Genomic DNA, 22,598 nt, shown 5'->3' with positions numbered 1-22,598 from the left:
CATGGCAATGTTAACTCCACTCCACACAGGTACACTTAAGTTTCCATGTTTACCAATGGTTATAGATCCATCTATAACAGCTTTCACAGTGGATAGCAAGCCTTTGCCCAATGAAGAAATGGATATGGGTGGACTTCAGATTACAGCCACTTCCCAAAAACCATGTTGTTCCAGTAACATGGTTTTTGGGAAAGGCACTCAACTTCCAAGCTACGTAATTAAGATATCCACTGGATTGGAAGCAAATATCAGTTTGCAGCCAGGACTACACTGGGTAATACAAGAAATCATTAAGTTAAAGATGGGCACATTTTACTTGACTACATCAAAGTGTGTTTCTCTTTTTCTTGGGTATGCACCTGCTGTGATAATCACTAGGTTGGAGTTTGCAGTGACAAGGTAATCTTTGCTGGAAACAATATTTGGCATTTTCATGAAAGGGCTGCCATGTTGAAGAGCCACTGTCTCACCCTTCAGTTTGCCTTCATCAACATCCACAAAGGCAAGTTCATCACTCAAGCCTTTTAATAAGATGCTATTAGCACAGGCCATGACAACCAATCCAGTTCCTATAATGGAGATCTTATCGTGATGAACGGTTTCCTCTGAAGTGAAATTCTTAATAAGTTCACACTTGACAGCAGCCATCCTGGAAACGGGAGTGAAGGGTCAGCCACTGCTCAGCAGGATGTGTGAGTCTGGCTGGGACACAGAGCAATCTCTGGGCAAGGAGGCCTACCCACTTGGTGATCTACAGGACTCCTGTAGCCCAGTTCATGGCCATTCACTCAAGAGGTGGAGGAAGAAAATGGAGGAAAGCCACATCCAAGTACCTTGAAGTACAAAGTCAGGAAACAGTTGACGGTTTGACACTCCCCCTTACCCTCTACTACTGTGTCTGTGCAAGGCCACAGCCCAGATCATGCAGGCCTCACAGGGGCCTAGCACCTTACCAAATATGCAGTAATTTTCTGTCATTAGGACACTTCTGAAAAAACCAACTATGATCATTAAGGCTATAAATAATTTTGACTTTGCCTTTCAAAGTGCCATATTTTGTTCCCTAGGGAAGCCCTAAAACTTTGCACTCATTTCTGTAATGGTGCTAAAGCTCACTGAAACTAAGTGTGATAGACATGAAAAGAAATAGGTAAGGTCTCTGCTCTGGTACTTTGAAGAAGTTTAACTTTTTGAGCTTCTTTTCAAAAATTAATATAATGGGGCACACACATAGAAAAATCTTAAAAGTGCAACCACTGGGCACATCTCTCAAGGATGCTTTAAAAAAATTAATATTGTAATGTGAAAATATGGCTCCTCCTAACTACTTTGCAAGGTTGCTGTGAGAGTTAAAGTTATGATGAAAAGTCTAGGGAGCTTTAAAAAGCTGAGTTTTAAGTATCTGCCAAAATATGTCATTAAGCCAGTGATAAAACCAAGTCCTCTACTTTGTCTTTCATGAAAATAAATGATACATTAAACGAAAGAAAAGATAAAACAAAAACGTAGCAATTCAAGCATCTGCTTTTTTAGAAATATAAGAATAGTCATGGGCAAATGAAATCAACAAATAACTAGTACTCTTTAGCTATTCTCAAATTCTTCATCTACTAGAACTTTAATAAGAACATCTATTCAAAATCAAGTCTCTTCTTTCCCAAGTACCTTCTTGATAGTTAAAAAGTGAGGACTGTGAAAAACAAAAAGCCTTATTAACTCATAAATTAAAAGTTTTTCTTGGGGCTTCCCTGGTGGCGCAGTGGTTAAAAGTCCACCTGCTGATGCAGGGGACATGGGTTCGTGCCCTGGTCCGGGAAGATCCCACATGCCGTGCAGCGGCTGGGCCCGTGAGCCATGGCCGCTGAGTCTGCGCGTCCGGAGGCTGTGCTCCACAATGGGAGAGGCCACAGCAGTGAGACGCTCGTGTACCGCAAAAAAAAAAAAAAATAATAAGTTATTAACAAAATATAACAAACACAAACAACTCTAAGTGTTCCTGATGTTTACCTTAGGCTTACCTTTGGCTGCGGCATGAACCACAGCAGCCTGGGAAATGACTTGATAAGTTTCAAAACCCAAATAAGACAAGGCAGAGAATAAAAGACTTCTTTTGAAAGTTCCTGGGTTTCCCATCACCTATGGAAAGAATTATGGTCAGGGTTAACAAACTTAGAAAATTTGAAGAAACTGCTATCCCAAGCAAAGATTACATCAATTTTCTCCTACCCCCAACACAATCAATCCTAAGAGTATTGGAAGCTCAAAATTTACTTTGTCAAATTCTTCAGTGAAACTGTTTCACATAATTACTTTATAGGGAGAGCATATCCTGCTAAGAAAAGATTCTTAACAACAGCTGATACTGGTAGCTTATGTAACAATCACAGTTATGCTGATAAGTGCTGGATTGGAATATCTACATTTTATTTGAGGAAGCATGGATATTATAATTTCTTGAAATAAAATAAGAGACACCAATATAATTAATATCAACCTTAAGAACAGACAAGATGAAAGATATCAAACATGGTAATTACACATAAAAAATATACATGGCTTTAAATAAAGCTATCTTCAAAAGTGATCCATGAAACCCAGTTTTAAAATAAACCATGAATAAAATAAAGAGCATATCAAAACAGATTTAGAAATTAATTTTCATAATTATGGCCAGAATTCTCAAGACCAATGGCAAAGGAGTATATGGATATCACTGCAGCAATTCTTCCCTTTTTTTCACATAGCATCAATTTTTTCCTTTCTGTCAATTTATTCCCATCTGAATAAAAACAAGCTATACTATCTTTGTAAGCTGTAATTGTTCCCTTCTTAAAAAGAAAACAGGGCTTCCCTGGTGGCACAGTGGTTGAGAGTCCGCCTGCTGATGCAGGGGACACGGGTTCGTGCCCCGGTCCGGAAAGATCCCACATGCCGCGAAGTGGCTGGGCCCGTGAGCCATGGGTGCTGACCCTGCGCATCCAGAGCCTGTGCTCCGCAATGGGAGAGGCCACAACAGTGAGAGGCCCGCAAACCGCAAAAAAAAAAAAAAACAAAACAAAAAGCTTCCTTTTGACTTCACATCTCCCTTCAGTCTCATTTTCCAAATTCTCTTTTCAGCAAAACTCTTTCAAAAAGTTTTCTAGAGCTCTGTCTCCACTTCCTCTCTTCCCATTTTCTCTTGAACTCACACAAATCACTTTTATCCCCACAACTCCACTGATGGTATTCTAGTTAAGGCAACCAAGGATGCTACTTCCTAGTAAACTCTCATCTTACTTGATCTATCAACAGCAATTGACAGCTGTTCACTCCCTCCTTTTAAAAAAAAAAATCATAAATGGATGGTTAATATAAGAAATTTTTTAAATATCGCTTTACTGAGATATGTGACATAAAATAAACTGCATATTCATAATGTGTACCATGTGTTAAGATATATGTAAACCCGTAAAACTATCACCACAATCAAGATAATGAACATATCCATCAATCCCCCAAATTTCCTCGTCATTTTATAATTCATCCAATCCCTTTCCTCAGTACTTGCTGTGTTCTCTCACTCTTGAAGCACTCTTCGCTTAGCTTTTGTAATACTACTCTCTTGAATTTACTCCTATTTCAATAACTGCTCCTTCTCTTTTGTTGGTTCTTCATCTCCAAAACCTCACTGCCCAGGTGTGTCCTGGGTTTAATCCCAGACCTTTGTTTCTCTATACATATCATTTTGGTGATCTCATTTTGTTTCATGGCTTTAAATGCCATCAACATGCCAAAAACATGCAAATTTTAAAAAGCCCAGAGGTCTCCACTTAACTTCAGAATCATATATTCAGCTGCCCAAACAACATTTACCTCCACATGAAGTATAACAGGCATCTCAAGTATCAGCCAAAACAGCTATTGTTTCCCTCAAGCCCACTTCACTCAGTTTTCCCCTTCATGGTATTTAGCCATTACTCAGCACAATGCCTCCCATACAATGAATTCTGAAAAAATATTTGTTGAAAAAAAAATCTGTTGAACAAAAGAAGCAAGCTATCTCTTAGATATGTCTTTTCTTCAACACTGATTATAATGATTTCAAGCTAGAAGGAATTCAAATATACAAACTCATCACTAGATGGAAAGGAATGTGTCACCACCATCTCCTGGTTTTTCTACTAACTTCTTGCCAGCTCCTCCTCCTCTTAAATGTTGGAATTCCTCTGTGATAGGCCTTCTTCTCATCTTACTATTAAATACATTTGACCCTCCAACAACACAGGTTTAAGCTGTGCGGGTCCACTTATATGTGGATATTCTTCAATAAATATGTACTACAGTACTAAACAGTTGAACCCACAGATACAGAGGACTGTAAAGTTATAAGCAGATTTTCGACTGCTTGGGGGGCCAGCACCCTTCACCCCTGCATTGTTCAGGGGTCAACTGTACTTACAACTTCTACCACGGCATCATTTACAACCATATGCTAAAGTCTCCGAATCTCGATCTCCAGCCCAGGCATCAGAAGGTAAAAATCAGACCTATCAAACTACTGTCTATTCCACATTTTAACTTGGCTATCTCATCATATTCACCTTAATTACCCCAAAAGGTAACTCACCTCCTCCTTTAACCCTCCAAATTGTTTTCTTTGGTCCTATACCAGGAAAGAGTACCACCATCCACACTGCTAGAGTAGCCAGAAAACTGAGAATCATTCTTGACTTCTTCCTTTGAACTTCCACATCAAAGCTATCTTTCAGGTCCGCTTAGTTTACATCATTAATATCCTTTTATTTCCATTTCCATGGCTACCACTAAAGTTCAAACCACCACATTATCTCACCTGTCCTGTAGTGATGATCTTTTATTTGGTTTCCAGCATCCACTCTAGCCTATCTATTCTTGACACTAGAAAAAGTTATTTTTTAACTCAAATCTGATCTTATGAATTCTCTGTTTAAAACTCTTTCATGATTTCCTATAACCTTTAGAATAAAATAAAAAGTATTTAACATGGTCTACAAGGTTTTCAGAGTCTAGTTGTGGTAGGCAGCCTCTAAAATGGTCCCAAAGGATGCTGGTTCAAGATGACAACATAGGAGGAAGCTAAACATATCTCCTCCCACAGACACACCAAATCTACAGCTACATATAGAACAATTTCCTCTGAAAGAAACCCCCAAACTAGCTGAGTGACTCCTCCACATCAGACAAAGGAGGAAAAAAACCACATCAAAACAGGTAGGAGAGGCTGAGATAAAATCTTCCCGTAAACCACACCTTTGGTGTGGAGACCCAGTATTGGGAGCAAACTCACAACCTTGAGCTTCTCCCTGAGGAGCAAAGGGTTTGAACCTCACACTGGGCACCCCAACTTTAAAGACTTGTACCTGAGAGGTGAACCCCAAAACATCTAACTTAGAAAGCCAATGGAGCTTGTGTCCATGAGACCCACAAGGCTATAGCAAACTGAGAACAATTCTTTAAGCGCTTACGCAAACTCACCCATCCTAGAGCCCAGCACAGAGACAGTCAACTGAAAAGCACCCAGACTTTCTGTGAAAGACACTTATTTGCTTATCTTATCTTCAGCCAGAGGAGCAGGTATCTAATTTAACACACAGTAATCATTTCCAGAGATCTCAGAGCGTGGGCACTATCAAAGCACTCTTGCTTTGCCATGCTCCAGGTAACCAGTATCTCCCCCAAAAGCGTTTGTGCATACTTTTGGTGCTCCGGTTTTTGCAGCTGCCACCAGGGGACAACCCCTGTTCGCTTGACTCTGGTGACCAATGAGGCTTATGTTCGTGAGTTTCACATAACTGTAACAAACAGAAAAACAGTTCTAAAGTGGCTAACTCCCCACCCCCACAGGGCACAGTACACTAAGTTCCCTACATACGAACATTCAAGTTGAGAACTTTCAAAGATTCGAACCTGCGTTCTCATGTCCAATCATGTAAGTTAGTTCACATGTCTGGCGTACGTTGTCATGTGTGGGCATCCTCTACAATTGGTTGTGCTTTTGTGTACTTTACTATACAGTACTGTACACAATACAGTAGTACAGGATCTTTATTTCAAGCCCAGGATGTCCAGAAGCAAGTGTAAAAGCAGCAATTATGCAGCTGGTACTGCTAAGAAGCGCCAAGCAATAACAATGGAAACAAAAGTGAAAATAATTGAGAGAGTGGAGCAAGGCAAAAAAATTGTAGACATCACTCATTCTTATAACCCGAATGGTTCAACCATTGGCACAATTCTAAAGAACAAGGACAAGATCATGGAACATATGAAGTCCACTGTGCCGATTATATCAACGATAATATTGAAGAAGCGTGGAAAAGTGATGGAGGAGATGGAGAAACTTCTCAGTGTGTGAACGCAGGATCAGCATCAGTGCTGAGTCTCATTAAACTTAATGCTTATTCAAAAGGAATGTAAAAGCCTTTATGAAGACTTGAAGAAGAAACATGGCAAAGAACCAGAGGGCACATCTTTTAATGCCAGCCATGGCTGATTTCATCGGTTCAAGTCTAGAGCCAACTTTCACAACATAAAAGTAAGTGGCAAGGCAGAGGGTGCAGATACGGTAGCTGCCCAGGAATTTCCTGAAATGCTTTGAGAAATTACTGATGAAGGTACATATTTACCCAAGCAGGTTTTTAATGTGGATGAGACAGGACTGTACTGGAAGAGGATGCCAGACCGAAATTACATCAGTAAGGAGGAAAAGTTGATGCCAGATTGTAAAGCAACAAAGGATAGGCTAACTCTGTTGTTTGGTGGCAATGCTTCCAGCGATATGAAGCTGAAGCCTCTCTTAGTTTATCATTCAGAGAACCCAAGAGTCCTTAAAAATATAGCCAAGGGCTCTCTTCTTGTTGTATGGAAGAGTAACTCCAAAGTCCAGGTTGCACAGGCCATTTTCCAGGATTGGTTTACCACCACTTTATCCCAGAGGTAGAGAAATATTGCTTGGAGAAGGATGTCCTATTCAACATTCTTCTGTTGCTCAACAATGCTCCAGGCCACCCCCCATTCATGGGTGACTTTCATCCCAAAGTCAAAGTAGTGCATCTGCCACCAAATACTATGTCACTCTTCCAACCTGTGGACCAGGGAGTTACAGCGACTTTCAAGAAACATTATCTACATCACACTTTTTGTCAGGCAGTAAAGGTGCGTGATCAATCAGGAACAATCTTGTGACAATTTTGGAAGGACTATACATCTACAAGGCCATAAAAAGTACTGACTTTGCTTGGCATGAGGTTATGGCCGTCACCATGAATGGGGTTTGGAAGAACCTTTGCTCACAGTTTGTTCATGGTTTTCATGGATTTGAGAAGGTGGATGAGGAGTCCAAAGAGGTCTTCAGCAACTTAGTGACTCTCAGTGAGAAGCTGGAGCTAGATCTGCAAGAGGACAATTTCACTGAGCTCCTTGCTGTGCAACACAAGGAGCTTACTAACGAAGACCTGATGGAATTGGAGGCCCAGAGGAAGGACAAAGAGAGACAAGAGGAAGAAGTAACTGAAGAACGAAAGAGATTCACGATGCAGGGAATGGCAAGGGGATTTTCTTTATGTGAGGAGTCACTGTTAGCTTTTGAGGCACAGGACCCGAACACAGAACAGTACACAAAGGTTGCAGCAGCCATTCAGAATGCAATCCAGTGCTACCGTGTCATTTATGATGAGAAAAAAAGAGCTACTACCCAGACATCACTGGATAATTTTTTCAAAAGGGTAGATAGAATTGAATCCAGCAAGGAACCAGAACATGTGCCATCAATGGCAGGCATGAGTGAAACTGCAGCTTGCCCTCTGTCTCCTGTTGCTGATGATCCTTCAGCTCTACCATCTCCCACCTCCTCTCCCTCCTCCAGTCAGTAACTCTTCTTGCCTGTTCACTCGATGCCAGCCCCTGTATGCCAGCTGTTGTACTGTACTACTGTAGTTTTCAAGGTACTATAGTGTAAGATTTAAAATGTTTTCTTTATTTTTTGTGTTTGTTTTTTATGTATTATTTGTGTGAAAAATATTATAAATCTATTACAGTACGGTACTACGTAGCCGATTGTGTTAGCTGGATACCTAGGCTAAGTTTGGTGGACTTAACGAACAAATTGAACTGATGAATGTGCTCTCAGAACAGAACTTGTTCATATGTAGGGGACTTACTGTGCAGAGAAAACAGACTGAAATGCACCTCCAGGCCTTCTGTGACAGAGGCCTAGTAGCTTATCTTCATAGCTAGGCCTAAATGGAAGGTCGCTAATTAAATACACATATTAGGGGCCAATTACAATCCTTTCCAATTATAAAACCTCAGAAAAAGACCTTAATAAAATGGAAACCAGTGATTTACCTGATAAAGTGTTCAAAATAAGCCACAAAGATGCTCACTGATCTCAGAGGAAGAATGATGAACAAAGTGAGAATTTCAACAAAGGGACAGAAAATATAAGAAAGTACCAAACAGAAATCATAGAGCTGAAGAATACAATAAATGAAATGAAAAATACAACAGAGCAGTTCAACAGCAGACTAGAAGAAGTGGAAGAAAGTATCAGTGAACTTGAAGACAGGGCAATGGAACTCATCCAATCAGAGCAGCACAAAGAAAAAAAAAAGAATAAAGAGTGAAGATAGCTTAAGGGACTTAAGGGACAACATCAAACAAACCAATATTTGTATTATAGATGTCCCAGAAGGAGAAGAGAAAGGGGTAGAAGACTTATTTGAAGAAACAGTGGCTGAAAACTTCCCTAATCCAGGGAAGAAAACAGACATTCAGATCCAGGAAGCCCAGAGAATTCAAAAAAAGATGAAGCCAAAGAGACCCACACCAAGACACATGAAAATTAAAGAGTCAAGACAAGAAGGGAACCTTAAAAGCAGCAAGAGAAAAGCAACGTGTTACATACAAGGGATTTCCCTCCCACCCCAAGACTTACCAGCAGATATTTCAGCAGAAACTTTGCAGGCCAGAAGGGAGTTGGGCACAATATATTTAAAGTCCTGAAAGGAAAAACTGCCAACTAAGAACACTCTACCTGGGCTTCCCTGGTGGCGCAGTGGTTGAGAGTCCGCCTGCCGATGCAGGGGACACGGGTTCGTGCCCCGGTCTGGGAAGATCCCACATGCTGCAGAGCAGCTGGGCCCGTAAGCCATGGCTGGAGCCTGTGCTCCACAACGGGAGAGGCCACAACAGTGAGAGGCCCGCGTACCGCAAAAAAAAAAAAAAAAAAAAAAAGAACACTCTACCTGGTAAAGTTGTCCTTCAGAATTGAAGGAGAGATTAACTGACAAGCAAAACCTAAAGAAGTTTATCATCACTAGAATGGTCTTACAAGAAACCTTAAAGGGACTTCCTTAATTTGAAATGAAAGGGTGCTGATTAGTAACAGGAAAACATATGAAAGTACAAATCTCACCAGTGAAGGTAAATACATACGAAAATTGGGAAAATCTAATGTTGTAAAGGTGGTGAGTTAATTGACTATAAAGCTAGTAGTAAAAATAATTTGTTAACAGACGCACAAAATAAAAAGAAATAAACTGCAACATCAAAAACATAAAATGTGGGGGGAGGGGAGAAGTAAAAACATACAGCTTTAGAATACATTCAAATTTAAGTTGCTATCAACTTAAAGTAGACTGTTAAAACTCTAAGATGTTTTATGTAAGCCTCACGGTAACCACAAAGCAAAAACCTATAGGACCTGGTGGTACAGTGGTTAAGAATCTGCCTGCCAATGCATGGGACACGGGTTCAAGCCCTGGTCTGGGAAGACCCCACATGCCGCAGAGCAACTGAGCCCGTGCGCCACAACTACTGAGCCTGCACTCTAGAGCCTGCGAGCCACAACTACTGAGCCCGTGTGCCACAACTACTGAAGCCCGCATGCCTAGAGCCCATGCTCTATAACAAGCCACCGCAATAAGAAGCCTGTGTACCACAACAAAGAGTAGCCCGCGCTCGCCACAACTAGAGAAAGCCCGTGCACAGCAACAAAGACCCAACACAACTAAAAATAAAGAGAAAATAAATTATTTTAAAAAAAACTATAGGAGATACACCAAAGAGAAAGAGAAAATAAGCATTCCACTTCAGAAAATAAACAAATCACAAAGGAAGAGAGCAAAAGCAGAGGGAAGGAACAAAAGAATTACAAAACAACCAAAAAACAATTAACAAAATGGCAATAGTAAATTCATACCTATCAGTAATTACTTTAAATGTAAATGGACCAAATTCTCCAACCAAAAGACACAGAGTGGTTGAATGGATTAAAAAAAAAAGAAAGAAAAAAACAGACTCAACTATATGCTGCCTACAACGAAAACAATTCAGCTTTAAGGACACACAAAGACTGAAAATGAAGAATGAAGGGATGGTAAAAATATTCCATGCAAATGGAAACCAAAAGGAAGTTGGGGTAGCTGTGTCAGACAAAACAGACATTAAGATAAAGACTGTAATAAGAAACAAAGAATGTCATTATATGACGATAAAGGGCTAAATCCAACAAGACGATATAAGGTTTGTAAATATGAATCCAACATAGGAGGACCTAAATATATAAAGCAATTATCAACAGATCTAAACACAGAAATAGATGGCAATACAATAGTAGTAAGGGGCTTCAATACCCCACTTTCATCAATGGATAGATCATCCAGAAAGAAAATCAATAAGGAAACACTGGCCTCAAACAACATGTTTAACCAGATGGACTTAATGGGCATATATAAAACATGCCATCCCAAAGCAACAGAATATACAAGCGTACAGAAAACATTCTCCAGGACAGATCATAATGTTAGGTCAGAAAATAAGTCTTAATAAATTTATGAAGATTAAAATCATATCACGCATTTTTTCTAACCACAATGGTATGAAACTAGAAATCAATTCCAAGAAGAAAATTCACATATATATGAAGATTAAACAACATGCTACTGTACAACCAATGCTTCAAAGAAGAAATGATGAGAAATTTTTTAAAAAGACACCTTGAAAAAACTGAAAATGGCAATACAGCATACCAAAACCTGTAGGATATAGCAAAAGCAGTTCTAAGAGGGAAGTTCATAGTGATAAATGCCTATGTTAACAAACATGAAAGATTTCAATTAAACAACTCACTTTACACCTCAAGGAGCTGGGAAAAAAAAAAAAAGAAAAACAAACAAAACCCAAAATTAGCAGAAGGAAGGAAATAACTAAAATCAGAGGGGGAACAAATGAAATAGAGACTAAAAAGACAAGAGAAATGATCAATAAAATGAAGACCCAGGTTTGTTTGTTTTTTTCTTTTAAGGTACACAAAATAGACAAACATTTAGCCAGATTCACCAAGTGAAAAAGAGAGGACTCAAATAAATAAAATTATAAATGAAAGAGGAGACAGCACAACCAATACCACAGAAGTACAAAGGACCATAAGAGTCTACTATGAACAATTATACACCGACAAACTGAACAAACTAGAAGAAATGGATAAATTCCTAACATACAACCTACCAAGACTGTATCATGAAGAAATAGAAAATCTGAACAGACCAATTACCAATTGAGGCAATTGAATCAGTAATCAAAAGCCTCCCAACAAAGAATGGCCTAGGACTAGATGGATTCAATGGTGAATTCTATCAAACATTTAAGGAATGAATACCAATGCTTCTCAAACTCTTTCAAAAATAGAAGAGGAAAAACTTCCAAACTCATTTTATGAGGCTAGCATTACCCTAATACCAAAGTCAGAAAAGAACATTACAAGAAAAAAAAAAGTACAGGCCAATATCCCTGATGAACATAGATGCAAAAATCTTCAACAGAATTAGCAAATGAAATTCAATAATACATTAAAAGAATCATAAGTCAAGATCAAGTGGGATTTATTTTAGGGATGCAAGGATGGTTTAACATCTGCAAATCAATCTGATTCACCATATTAACAAAATGAATGCCAAAAACCATATGATCATCTCAATAGATGCAGAAAAAGCATTTGTCAAAATTCAGTATCTATTTATGATAAAATTCTGAACAAAGAGGGTATAGAGGGAATGTACCTCAATGTAATAAAGGCCATAAATGACAAACCCATGGCTAACATCACAGTCAATAGTGAAAAGCTGAAAGCTTCTCCTCTAAGATGAGAAACAAGACAAGGATACCCTCTCTTGCCACTTTTATTCAGTATAGTATTGGAAGTCCTAGCCAGAGCAATTAGGCAAGAAAAAAGAAAGGTGTGGGGCATACAAATTGGAAAAGAAGTAAAATTATCAGTACATGCAGATGACATGACGGCATACACAGAAAACCCTAAAGACTCCACAAAAAAACTGTTAGAAATAATATACGAATTAAGTAAAGTTGCAGTATATAAAATCAACATACAAAAAATGTTTTTATATACTAATAACAAACTATTAAAAATAGAAGTTGAGAAAATAATCCCATTTACAGTTACGCCAAAAAGAATAAAACACCTAGGAATAAATTTAACCAAGGAGGTGAAAGACCTGTACACTGAAAACTATAAGACACTGATGAAAGAAATTGAAGAGGACATAATGGAAAGATATTCCATGCTCATGGTTTAGAGGAATTAATATTGTTAAAAGGTCCATACTACCCAAAGCAATCTTTAGGTTCAGTACAATCCCTATAAAAATTCCAATGGTGTTTTCCACAGAAATAGAACAATCCTAAGGTTTTTATGGAATTACAAAAGACCCCAAATAGCCAAAGTAATCCTGAGAAAAAAAGAGCAAAGCTGGAGGCATCATGCTCCCTGATTTCAAACTAAATTATAAACCTATAGTGATCAAAACAGTATGGTATTCACATAAAAAACAGACACATAGATCAATGAAACAGAGTAGAGAGCCCAGAAATAACCCCACGCCTATGTTGTCAGTAATTATTGACAAAGGAGTCAAGAATATATAATGGGGGAAGGACAGTCTTTTTGGTGTTGGGAAAACTGGACAGCCACATGCAAAAGAATGAAACTGGACCACTACCTTATACTCCATACACAAAAATTAACTCAAAATGGATTAAAGACTTCATTGTAAGACCTGAAACCATAAAACTCCTAGAAAGAAACATAGGGGTAAGCTCCACGACACTGGTCTTGGCAATGATTTTGAATTTGACACCAAAAACAAAGACAACAAAAGCAAAAACAAACAAGTGGGACTTCATCAAACTGAAATGTTTCTGCACAGCAAAGGAAACAATGAACAAAATGAAAAGGCACCCTACCAAAAGGGAAAAAATAATTGCAAATCATGTATCTGATAAGGGGTTAGTATCTAAAATATATTAAGAACTCATACAACTCAACAGCAAAAAAACAAACATCCAATTAAAAAAATGGGTAGAGGACCTGAAGAAACATTTTTCCAAAGAAGACATACAGAGAGCCAAGGGGTACATGAAAAGGTACTCAACATCACTAATCACCAGGGAAATGCAAATCAGAACCATAATGAAATCTCACCTCACACCTGTTAGAATGGCCATTATCAAAAAGACAAGATATAACCAGTGCTGGAGAGGATTTGAGAAAAGGGCACTCTGTGCGCCATTGTTGGGAACGTAAATCGGTGCAGCCACTATGGAAAACAGTATGGTGGTTCTTCCAAAAATTGAAAATAGAACATCAATATGATCCACTGATTCCACTTCTGGGTATTTATCCAAAGGAAACAAAAACACTAACTTGAAAAAATATATGCACCCCATGTTGCACTGCAATATTATTTACAATGGCCAAGACATGAAAGCAACCTAAGTGTCCATCAATGAATGAACAACAACAAAATGATACACACACAAAATGGAATATTATTCAACCATTGGAAAAAAAAGAAATCTTGCCATTTGCAACAACATGGACCTTGAGGGCATTAGGCTAAGTGAAATAAATGAGAGAGAAAAAGACAAATACAGTATGATCTAACTTATATGTGGAATCTAAAAAAAAAAAATCCAAACTCATATACAAGAGTTTGGTGGTTGCCAGAGGCAAGGGAAGAGGGGCTGGGGGTGTGTGAAAGAGGTAGGTGAAATGGGTGAAGGTGGACAAACTTCCAGTTATAAAATAAATACATCTTGAGGATATAATGTACAGCACGGTGACTATAATTAATAATACTGTATTGTATATGTGAAAGTTGCTAAGAGAAGAAATCTTAAAAGTTCTCATCACCAGAAAAATATTGTAACTATGTGTGGAGATTCATATTAACTAGCCTTATTGTGGTGATCATTTCACAATAAATACAAATACTGAATCATCATGTTGTACACCTGAAACTAATACATGTCAATTATCTCTCAATTTAAAAATAAATAAAATAAAATGGCCCTCAATGAGCCCTGCTTTCTACTGTTCACTCCCTTGTGCAATCCCCTCCCCTTAAATGTAGACTGAACTTACTGACTCCCTTGTAAGAAACAGAATATGCAGAAGTGAAAAGATGTTACTTCTAAGATTAGGTTATAAAAAGACTGTGGCTTCCATCTTTGATACTCACTCTCTCATGTGTTCCTTCTGACTGCATGCCTGCCATGGGGGAATCTAGCTACTGTGTCTTGAGGCAGCCCTGAGAAGAAGCCCTCCTGGTGAGTAACAGAGGCCTGCCTACAGGCACATGATGAGCTTGGAAGCAGAATTTTCCCTTTACCCTCAAGTTGAGCCTTGGCAGGAGCCCTTAGCAACTGAACAGGCTGATTCAACCTTATGAGAGATCTTCAGCTAGAGGCACCCAGATAAACCTCATGTGGATTCCTAATCAACAGAAACCATGAGATAATAAACGTTTGTTGCTTTAAGACATTATGCTTTGTAATAATTTATTATCAATAATAGATAACTAATAAACTGGTACTTGCCTAACTTTTCAGCCTTGGTTTATTTCAGTTTACTCTTCCACTCCAGGCTTCAGTCATACTTTCAGTTCCCCAAAAATGCCACCTTTTCTTACCTCAAAGCCTCATGCTACTCTCTCTACAGGCATATTCTTTTGTCCTCATCTTCCCTTTATCAAGTCTTCACATCACATCTCTAACTGCTTACACACTTTCCCTTTTCCCTTTAAGATCAGATTAGGTGTAATTTTGCTTCCCTTTTCCTAACACTTAGCATTCATTACATTTACTCAATAACTACCTTTCCTTCTGTCAGATCAGTGAGAAAAGGGTTGTTTCTCACGTTCAATATACCCCCAGAGCTTAGAATAGTCTTGCTCATAGTAAGCACTCAGTACAAATTTGCTGAAAAATAAACGTTCAGAGATGAGTGTTTTGTAGTGTAGATTACAAATTGAAAAAGACAGAAAAATGAAGTCTGAGCTACTCAAAAGTAGCCCCCAGTCTCTGCAAACCCCTGGGGAATAAATACCTCAAACTCAACTTATTGACATCAAGCAGGGAGGAAGGTCTAGGAAAAAGAAAAACAGAAATGATAAGGCGATGAAAACACATGAAAAATTGGAAATCTGGTAATAATAAATAGTTCCACCTCCCTAAAAATTCAATATACTTAGAGGGAGGAAAGAATTTTCATTATTGCCTTTGGCTTAGAGCAGAGTTTTATTACCTACAAGTCTCTCTAGTATCTCGTTACTGCGATTTTTTTCTGTCCTTTTCTATCTTGCTTCTCTAGTTTTCAGTTTTTTAGCACAATGGCCATATGCAGCTCATGTGCTCTGTAGATACTCCGAGTATCTGGAGATACATCTTTCTAGCTGTGTGACTTGGATACATTATTTAAGCTTATTTCAGTTTCCTCTTCTAAAAAAATGGATAAAATAACAGTTCTTATTTCATAGGGTGCATGGAAACATTTCAGTACACAATTAAACCAGGTAATGCTTAACACAATGCCTGGTTATAGTAAGCCTTCAATAAATGTTATTATTATCTAATAATAGTGGATCATTCCACTAAAATGAAATTTTTAACTCACCAAAGCTCTAATTTGGAAACCTGAGGCTAGTTTCATACTTAGTACTCCTCCCATTCCTCTGCTCATATCATCTAACATCAACCCATCTGGCTATAAGCTCTTCCAAGGAAAGGGATCAAGCCTTACTGTCTTTCAACCCTCCCCCACCCCACAACTCTGAACACATAGCAGGCAGTCAAAAATGTATATTTAAAATAATTTAAAATAATGAAGCACCTAGTTCAAATGATATATATCCAATGCACACCCTCACCCTTCAATCCCCTTTCAGAGATAAACCTAGGCCAATCAGTCTAACAGAAATGTGAAAATTGGGATGACAAGCTAACATCCCAACATCCTTCCTTAACGTTATGCAGATGAAACAAGAAACTCAAAAATAATTTTTAAACCTAAATAGTGCATAAATCTCTGGTTCTGAGCCGTAGGAATTTTCAAGATCACACCGCAAACTTCCCAAAGTCCTGTAGACTGACAGCCTCAGGTGCTATTACCGTATCTGGCCGTCACCGAAAGTTAAAATTATCTCACAGAGGTCAAGGTCTTTTTCCCCCCTACAGTTCTCCTTGCGTTTACACAGGAAAGACAGGCATAAGGCAGATTCTCCGGAGTGATGGGAGGGGCTGGGGGGGACTCCCTCTTCCTCCGACCCCAGTTTTCAGAGAGGAACTGGGCTTGCGAAAGGGAGAGGACCTGTCCGTCGCGGTCACCGGGAGAGCTCCAGGCACACCAGGCCCCGAACTCCTTCCTCAGTTCACCACATACCCTAAGGTGACACGGGGCCACCGAGCCTGAAGAAGGAAGGGGCCGCCGGAGCCCAGCCGGTAGGGGAGGAAAGCGGGAGCCAGGACGGCGAGGGTACCTCAGCGCCGCGGAGTCGCCAAAGAACGCACTGCTCCCTGCTGCCAGCAGCACCCGTCGGGAACCGAGGTCCCGGGGCGGCGCTACGTCCCAAAGGAAGGGAGCGCCACAGTCGCAAGGCTAGCGCCATGATCCGCAGCTCGCAGGCCTGACCCCTCACCCCTTTGGCTTCTACGAAGCGGGACAGAGCGAAAGGCGCCACAGTCTCTCCACAGAGAGCAGCGTCGGCCGGCTTCCGGCCCCGCTCCTCTTCCTCTCCGCAGCTTCCGGTCCACGGTTTCTGGGGGCGGGAAATACCTCGATTGGGCGGGACTTAGTAGCCTTGCTGCGCCTGCGCCGAGTGGACTGGGGCAGGGAGATAGCGCCCCACAGTGATCCAACAAGTAAGACTACGGAGAGGAGGCCTCTTGACAGAAGGTTGATGACGTTGTATGCTTTGGGATGTGTCCTATAAAACCCCTGGCTTCCCCTCAGAATATTCAGTAAGGTCGGTATTGCTTTTTCACTGGACTGGAATTCTTTTGGAGAGGATGAAGAGGTTTTGAATCCTACTTCAGATTTGATGTGGGAGAAAACACAAGCTGCAAACCTACTATATGGATTATATGAAATTTTTTTATGGGCAATAAGGGAAGATAGTTAAAGTTTTTTAAAAAATAGTTTACATTTATGTAGTACTTTCAATACTATGTAGTGAATTAACAAACACTTTTATTTCATTTGATCTTCCCAACGACCTTGTGAAGTAAGTGGTATCCCAAGTTAATAAACAAGTGAACTATAGCTCAAAGAGATTTATTAACCAAGGTTACCTAGCTGGTAGGTATTGGTAGAAGACTAGAATCATGTCTTCTAACAATAAGTCCAATGCTTCTTCTATTGATTGCTCCTTCCACCACTTCCCGTTAAATCAACCATATTTCTTTAGGATTACATCAGTGATATCCCTATTTTCTTTGTTTTTAACATATATTTTAAAAGATATATAGATCCTCTTCCAAACTTTCTTTTTTTACATATTTCTACTGGTAGTTTTCTCAGTATTGCTAAATAATATGTTTATACCACTGAATGCCATCATAATCCTGAGATTGAGTTTCTAATATTTCAGCCAGAGTAAAATTTTAATTAAAATTTTCATTTTGAAAAAAAATTTAGATCCTTAGGAAAGTTGTAGGAAATCCCATATATTCTTCACCTAGATTCATCCATTGTTAACATATTGCCACATTTTCTTTATCTTTCTTTACATATAATATGCATATTCTATTCCTATTATCATTTTCTGTTGTTGAACCTTTTTAGAATAGATTACAGATATCATGACTCTTCCTGCCCAGAAACAAAGATGTTCTCTTATTTAGTTCCAGTACAGTTACAAAATTCAGGAAATTGAAATTGATAGAATACTATTATTTAATATACAAGTTTTGCTTATTGTCCCAATGCTGTCCTTTATAACAACCATTTTTTCCCCAACTCGTTTCAAATCCTGATTATGTGTTGCATTTAATTGTCCTGTTTCTTTAGTCTCTTTAAGTCTGTAGTATTTCTCTCTTGGCTCCAGGCACAGTATCTTTTCTTGCCTCCCATGAGCCTCAGACTTCCCTATGTGATATTGTTTCTTTCAGGATTCCTTCCCATTTCACTACCTTAGCACTCTCCCCCTTCCCCCTACCCCACTCCACTATTCCTGACCTAGCTAATTCCTATTCACCTTTCAGCTCTCAGTCCAAACGTTACTTCCTCAGAGAAATTTTTCTTGATTCCCCGTAATATATTTTCATTTTCTTTATAGCTCTAAGCACATTTTATAATTTCATTTTTATATTTGTGATTATTTGTCAATCAAGTATATTTTAGAGGTAGTGTTGATAAGAATTAGTAATGTGTGCCTTCACTGTACTATAAACTCAATGACATGTCTGCTTTTGCCTATAACAGGGCCTGGCACAATTTCTTCATTCACTAATGAAATATATTTTGCTTATCTATAATATGCCTGGTATTCTTCTAGATGTGAATTCCTAGTGGAGCATATATTCCAGTTGGGGAAAGATAGTAAGCAAGGTAAATGATATAATAAATCATAAAAGATATAATAAATGATGATAAATGTTGAAAAAGGAAGATAAAGCAGAAAGGGGTATAGAGTGTATTTCTGCGTAGGCATTACAGTTTTAAATAGGGTGGTGGCCACGGAAGAACTCACTGAGGGGGAAGAGGGAATGAGCCATGAAAATATCTGGGGGCAGAGCATATCATGCCAAGTGAAATGAAAGTGCAAAGGCATGAATTGGGAAGGCAAATGGCATTTTCTCTGAACATAAGTCCGCTCTAGATTGAGTGAGCAAGAAGGAGACTCTTAAGGTCTTGAGTGACCTTAAGAGATAAGGTCAGAGAGGAGATGGGGACCAAGTAATGTAGGACCTTGTAGGCAATTGTAAGGACTTTGGCTTTCGTTCTTTGTAGGATCATGTGGGACACAGTCTAATTTACATTTTAATTAGATCCTTATGACTGTTTTGAAAATAGACTGAAGGGGAGCAGGAAGGGAAGCAGTTACTGGGTATTACAGAAATGTAGAAAGAAATAGAGGTGACTCAGGCTAGGCTGGAAAATAGGAGTAGTCAGAATCCAGGTGTATTTTGAAGGTAGAGTTGACAGGATTAGCCAACACAGTGGACCAGTTAGGGTGGGGTATGAGTGAGGCAAAGATGTCTCCAAGTGTTTTGGCCCAAACAACTGGAAGAAGCTTTGCCATTACTTGAGATAAAGAGGACTCTGGGAGATACGGATTTGGGAAGGAAGATCAGGAGGGTTTACTTGTGCACTGAAATTTGAAATGATTATTAGGCATCTGTGGTAGCCAGCCTTCAAGATGGCCCCCAGTGGTTCTTACCTCCTGGATTTACTCCTTTGTGGGATTCCCTCTGACATGAGATATAGGCTTGTCTATTTGACCAGTAGAATACTGCAAATGTGATGGTATATGACTTCTGAGGCTAAATCATAAAACTCACGAAGCTTCTCCCTTGATCTCTCAGACTGTTTGCCTTGGGGGAAGCCAGAGGCCATGCCATTAGGGTACTCAAGCAGCTCTAGTAAGAGATACATGTTGGAGAGGGAACCGAGGTCTCCCACCAACAAAGAGCACTACTGTTAACATGTGAGTAAGCCACCTTGGAAGTAGATCCTCCAGCCCCATAAGATGACTGCAACTCTGCATAATACCTGATTGCAACTCTTATGAGAGATGATAAGCCAGAACCCAGCTAAACCACTCTGAAATTCCTGAAACAAAGAAGCTGTATATAATAAATGACTACTTAGTTGTAAGTCCCTAAGTTTGGTATAATCTGTTATGGAACAGTAGATAACTAATACAACTCACAAGTAGGGAGTTGGAACCTAGAATTTCAGGATTTGGAAATTTGGGAGCCTTTAGAATATAGATGGATTTCAAAGCTGTAAGGCTAGATGAGGTAACTAAAGGTGTGGATGAAGACAGAAAAAAGAAAAGTCAAGAACTAAACCCTGGGGTACTCCAGTGTAAGAACTGGGAATATGAGGATCAAAAAGCAAAGGAGATAAAAAGGAACAACCAGTGAGGTAGAAGAACGCCAAGAGACTATTTTGTGAATATCTCATTCATTTTAGCACCCTTTAAATCTCCACCAGGTGTTAAGTCCCATGCCTATTTGTTCTTTGTTTCTAGAACCTTGTTATGCCTGATACATAGTATGCATTCAGTATGTGTTGAATAAATGGGCGAATGAATAAGTACAAAAGTAGAATGGAATTTAGACTATAGTTTGAGGAAAATGAATAAGTACATTGAATAGCTATGGCACTGTCTATTTAATTGAGAGATTGCTTATTGGGTACTAAAAGTACAAAACCATTTCATTGTCTCTACTCCCTATTTTAGTGGAGACAAAGGTGATGAAAATTGGGTATTGATACTATGTATTCTGGAAATTTTGAAACTTGTAACTAAATTAGTGGTACCTGAGGACCTTCACTTTAATGTAAAAACAGAATCAAAAATAAAACAAAAAGGTTATTTTTACCAACCTTTAGTAAAAACAAAATAAAACACTTCTCTTTCCTCCCTCCTATGTTCCAACCACAAAGGCCTTGTTTCTGTTCCTGCAGTTTGCTAAGTCTATTCCTGCCTTTGTCCCTGCTATCATTCCTCTGCCTTCAGATCTTTGCAGGACTGGGTCTTTCTTATTTTTCAGTTCTCATATAAAATATCACCACCTTTTTTTTTTTGCGGTACGCGGGCCTCTCACTGTTGTGGCCTCTCCCGTTGCGGAGCACAGACTCCGGACGCGCAGGCTCAGCGGCCATGGCTCACGGGCCCAGCCGCTCCGCGGCATGTGGGATCTTCCCAGACCGGGGCACGAAACCGTGTCCCCTGCATTGGCAGGCGGACTCTCAACCACTGCGCCACTAGCGAAGGCTAAAATATCACCACCTTTGAGAGACCTTCCCTGTCTGAAAAGTTTCTTATTATCCCCAAGTCCCTTTCTGTCACATTACCCTGTATTACTTTCCTCATGGTACTGTGAACAATAATCAATATCAAGGTTGCAATGAACAAAGAGCTTTATTTGGGGGTCTTAGTAATTGCAATTTGGGAGTTACAGACTTGAGTAAAACCGGAAGAGTGTTTCTGGAAAGAGAAAGAGACAGGGGCTTATAAAGGCAGAAACTACAAGGTGGTTAAAGTTGTCTGGCAAGAATTATGGTTGATTCTGATGCAGAAAAGAAGATACTTGTTCTTAATGGATAGGTTATCACAAGGGTCTAATAAGTATCTTGATTTTCATGAACATTGGGCAGATGTTCTGGATGTGCCTATTAAGATTCCACCTGAGCTGAGATGTACATGAGTCACACTTCCTCAGTGGACTCCTGGCTCCATTTTAGAAAGCTCTTTTAGCAATACTGACTCCATTTTGATTTTCCTTTCACAGTACTTATGGCTATCTGAAATCATTTTGCTTCTTTTAAATAACTTATTATTTGTTCTCCCTCTAGGGTAGAAGCTTCTGTCTGTCACTGTTTTATCACAAGTCTCTATAGAACAATGTTTATAGAACAATGTTTGGCACATAACAGGCACCCAGGAGGTGTTGAATAAAGGAATGAATCTTCACTTGCACTGATACGATTACTTAAAAGTGTTTACTTTGCATTTTTTTGGATTAAAAGAAAAGTTTGGCTTAGAAAAGTCTATTTTTCTTCTTTGGTTCATTTTTCCATTTCTTCTGTAATTAAAAAAGTTATCTTTTGCCCATTTTTCTATTTTTAAGGACAATTATACTTAAGATACTAACCCTTGTTTTTGAATGTCAGGTTTGTGGCAAATATTTTTTCCCATGTGTTTGCCTGTTGATTTTGTCCCTGTTTTTTTGGACAGAAATTCAAACTTCAAGCAGTCAAATGGAGCACTATTTTCCGTAGTAGTTTAATCTCAAGCAGCATCAAGTCGCAGTCAAGTAGGGCACCTAGAGGTTACTCTGAATCTGGGCAAATAGGCCAATTACTTAGCTATCAAATCTCCAGTTAGTCATATTTTTCTCACTTGCGAAATGGGGATCATGGCACTAATCCGTTACAAAATTGTGAGGATTAAATGAAATTAAGAATATCAAATGACTCCGATAGTTGCACATTGAAAGCGCTCTAGATAAGAATGGTTAGTAGTTAGCATTTCACTACTTTCATGCTGAAGCTGGTT

The 22,598-nt window shown here is 39.2% G+C and overlaps 2 protein-coding genes across 6 annotated transcripts in view; one reads left to right on the top strand and one right to left on the bottom strand.

Moving 5' to 3' along the window:
• The window catches only part of RMDN1 (regulator of microtubule dynamics 1), a 36,607-nt gene extending 19,533 nt beyond the window's left edge, over positions 1-17,074 (bottom strand). For 2 of the 3 annotated variants that reach the window (XM_029222521.1, XM_029222523.1), the window contains exons 1-2: positions 16,848-17,074; positions 2,019-2,136 (exon numbers count right to left, since the gene is read on the bottom strand). In XM_029222521.1, the coding sequence (XP_029078354.1) occupies positions 2,019-2,136; positions 16,848-16,976 (247 nt within the window). In that variant the 5' untranslated portion in view covers positions 16,977-17,074. Of the gene's footprint in view, positions 1-470; positions 1,617-2,018; positions 2,137-16,847 lie in introns of those variants that run through there. The other variant, XM_029222522.1, reaches the window with a different exon arrangement.
• A 173-nt stretch (positions 17,075-17,247) lies between these two features.
• Positions 17,248-22,598, top strand: part of CPNE3 (copine 3) — a 49,280-nt gene continuing 43,929 nt past the window's right edge. For all 3 annotated transcript variants that reach the window (XM_029222789.1, XM_029222790.1, XM_029222791.1), the window contains exon 1: positions 17,248-17,333. The gene's annotated coding sequence lies outside the window, so the exon portion shown is untranslated. The remainder of the gene's footprint in view (positions 17,334-22,598) is intronic.

Source organism: Monodon monoceros, unplaced genomic scaffold, assembly GCF_005190385.1.
Source record: "Monodon monoceros isolate NGI ecotype Baffin Bay Population unplaced genomic scaffold, NGI_Narwhal_1 Super_Scaffold_14, whole genome shotgun sequence".
In the NCBI taxonomy this organism is placed as follows: domain Eukaryota; kingdom Metazoa; phylum Chordata; class Mammalia; order Artiodactyla; family Monodontidae; genus Monodon; species Monodon monoceros.
The sequence above is the reverse complement of the archived record's forward strand: the minus strand, read 5'-3'. Positions and strand labels throughout refer to the sequence as shown.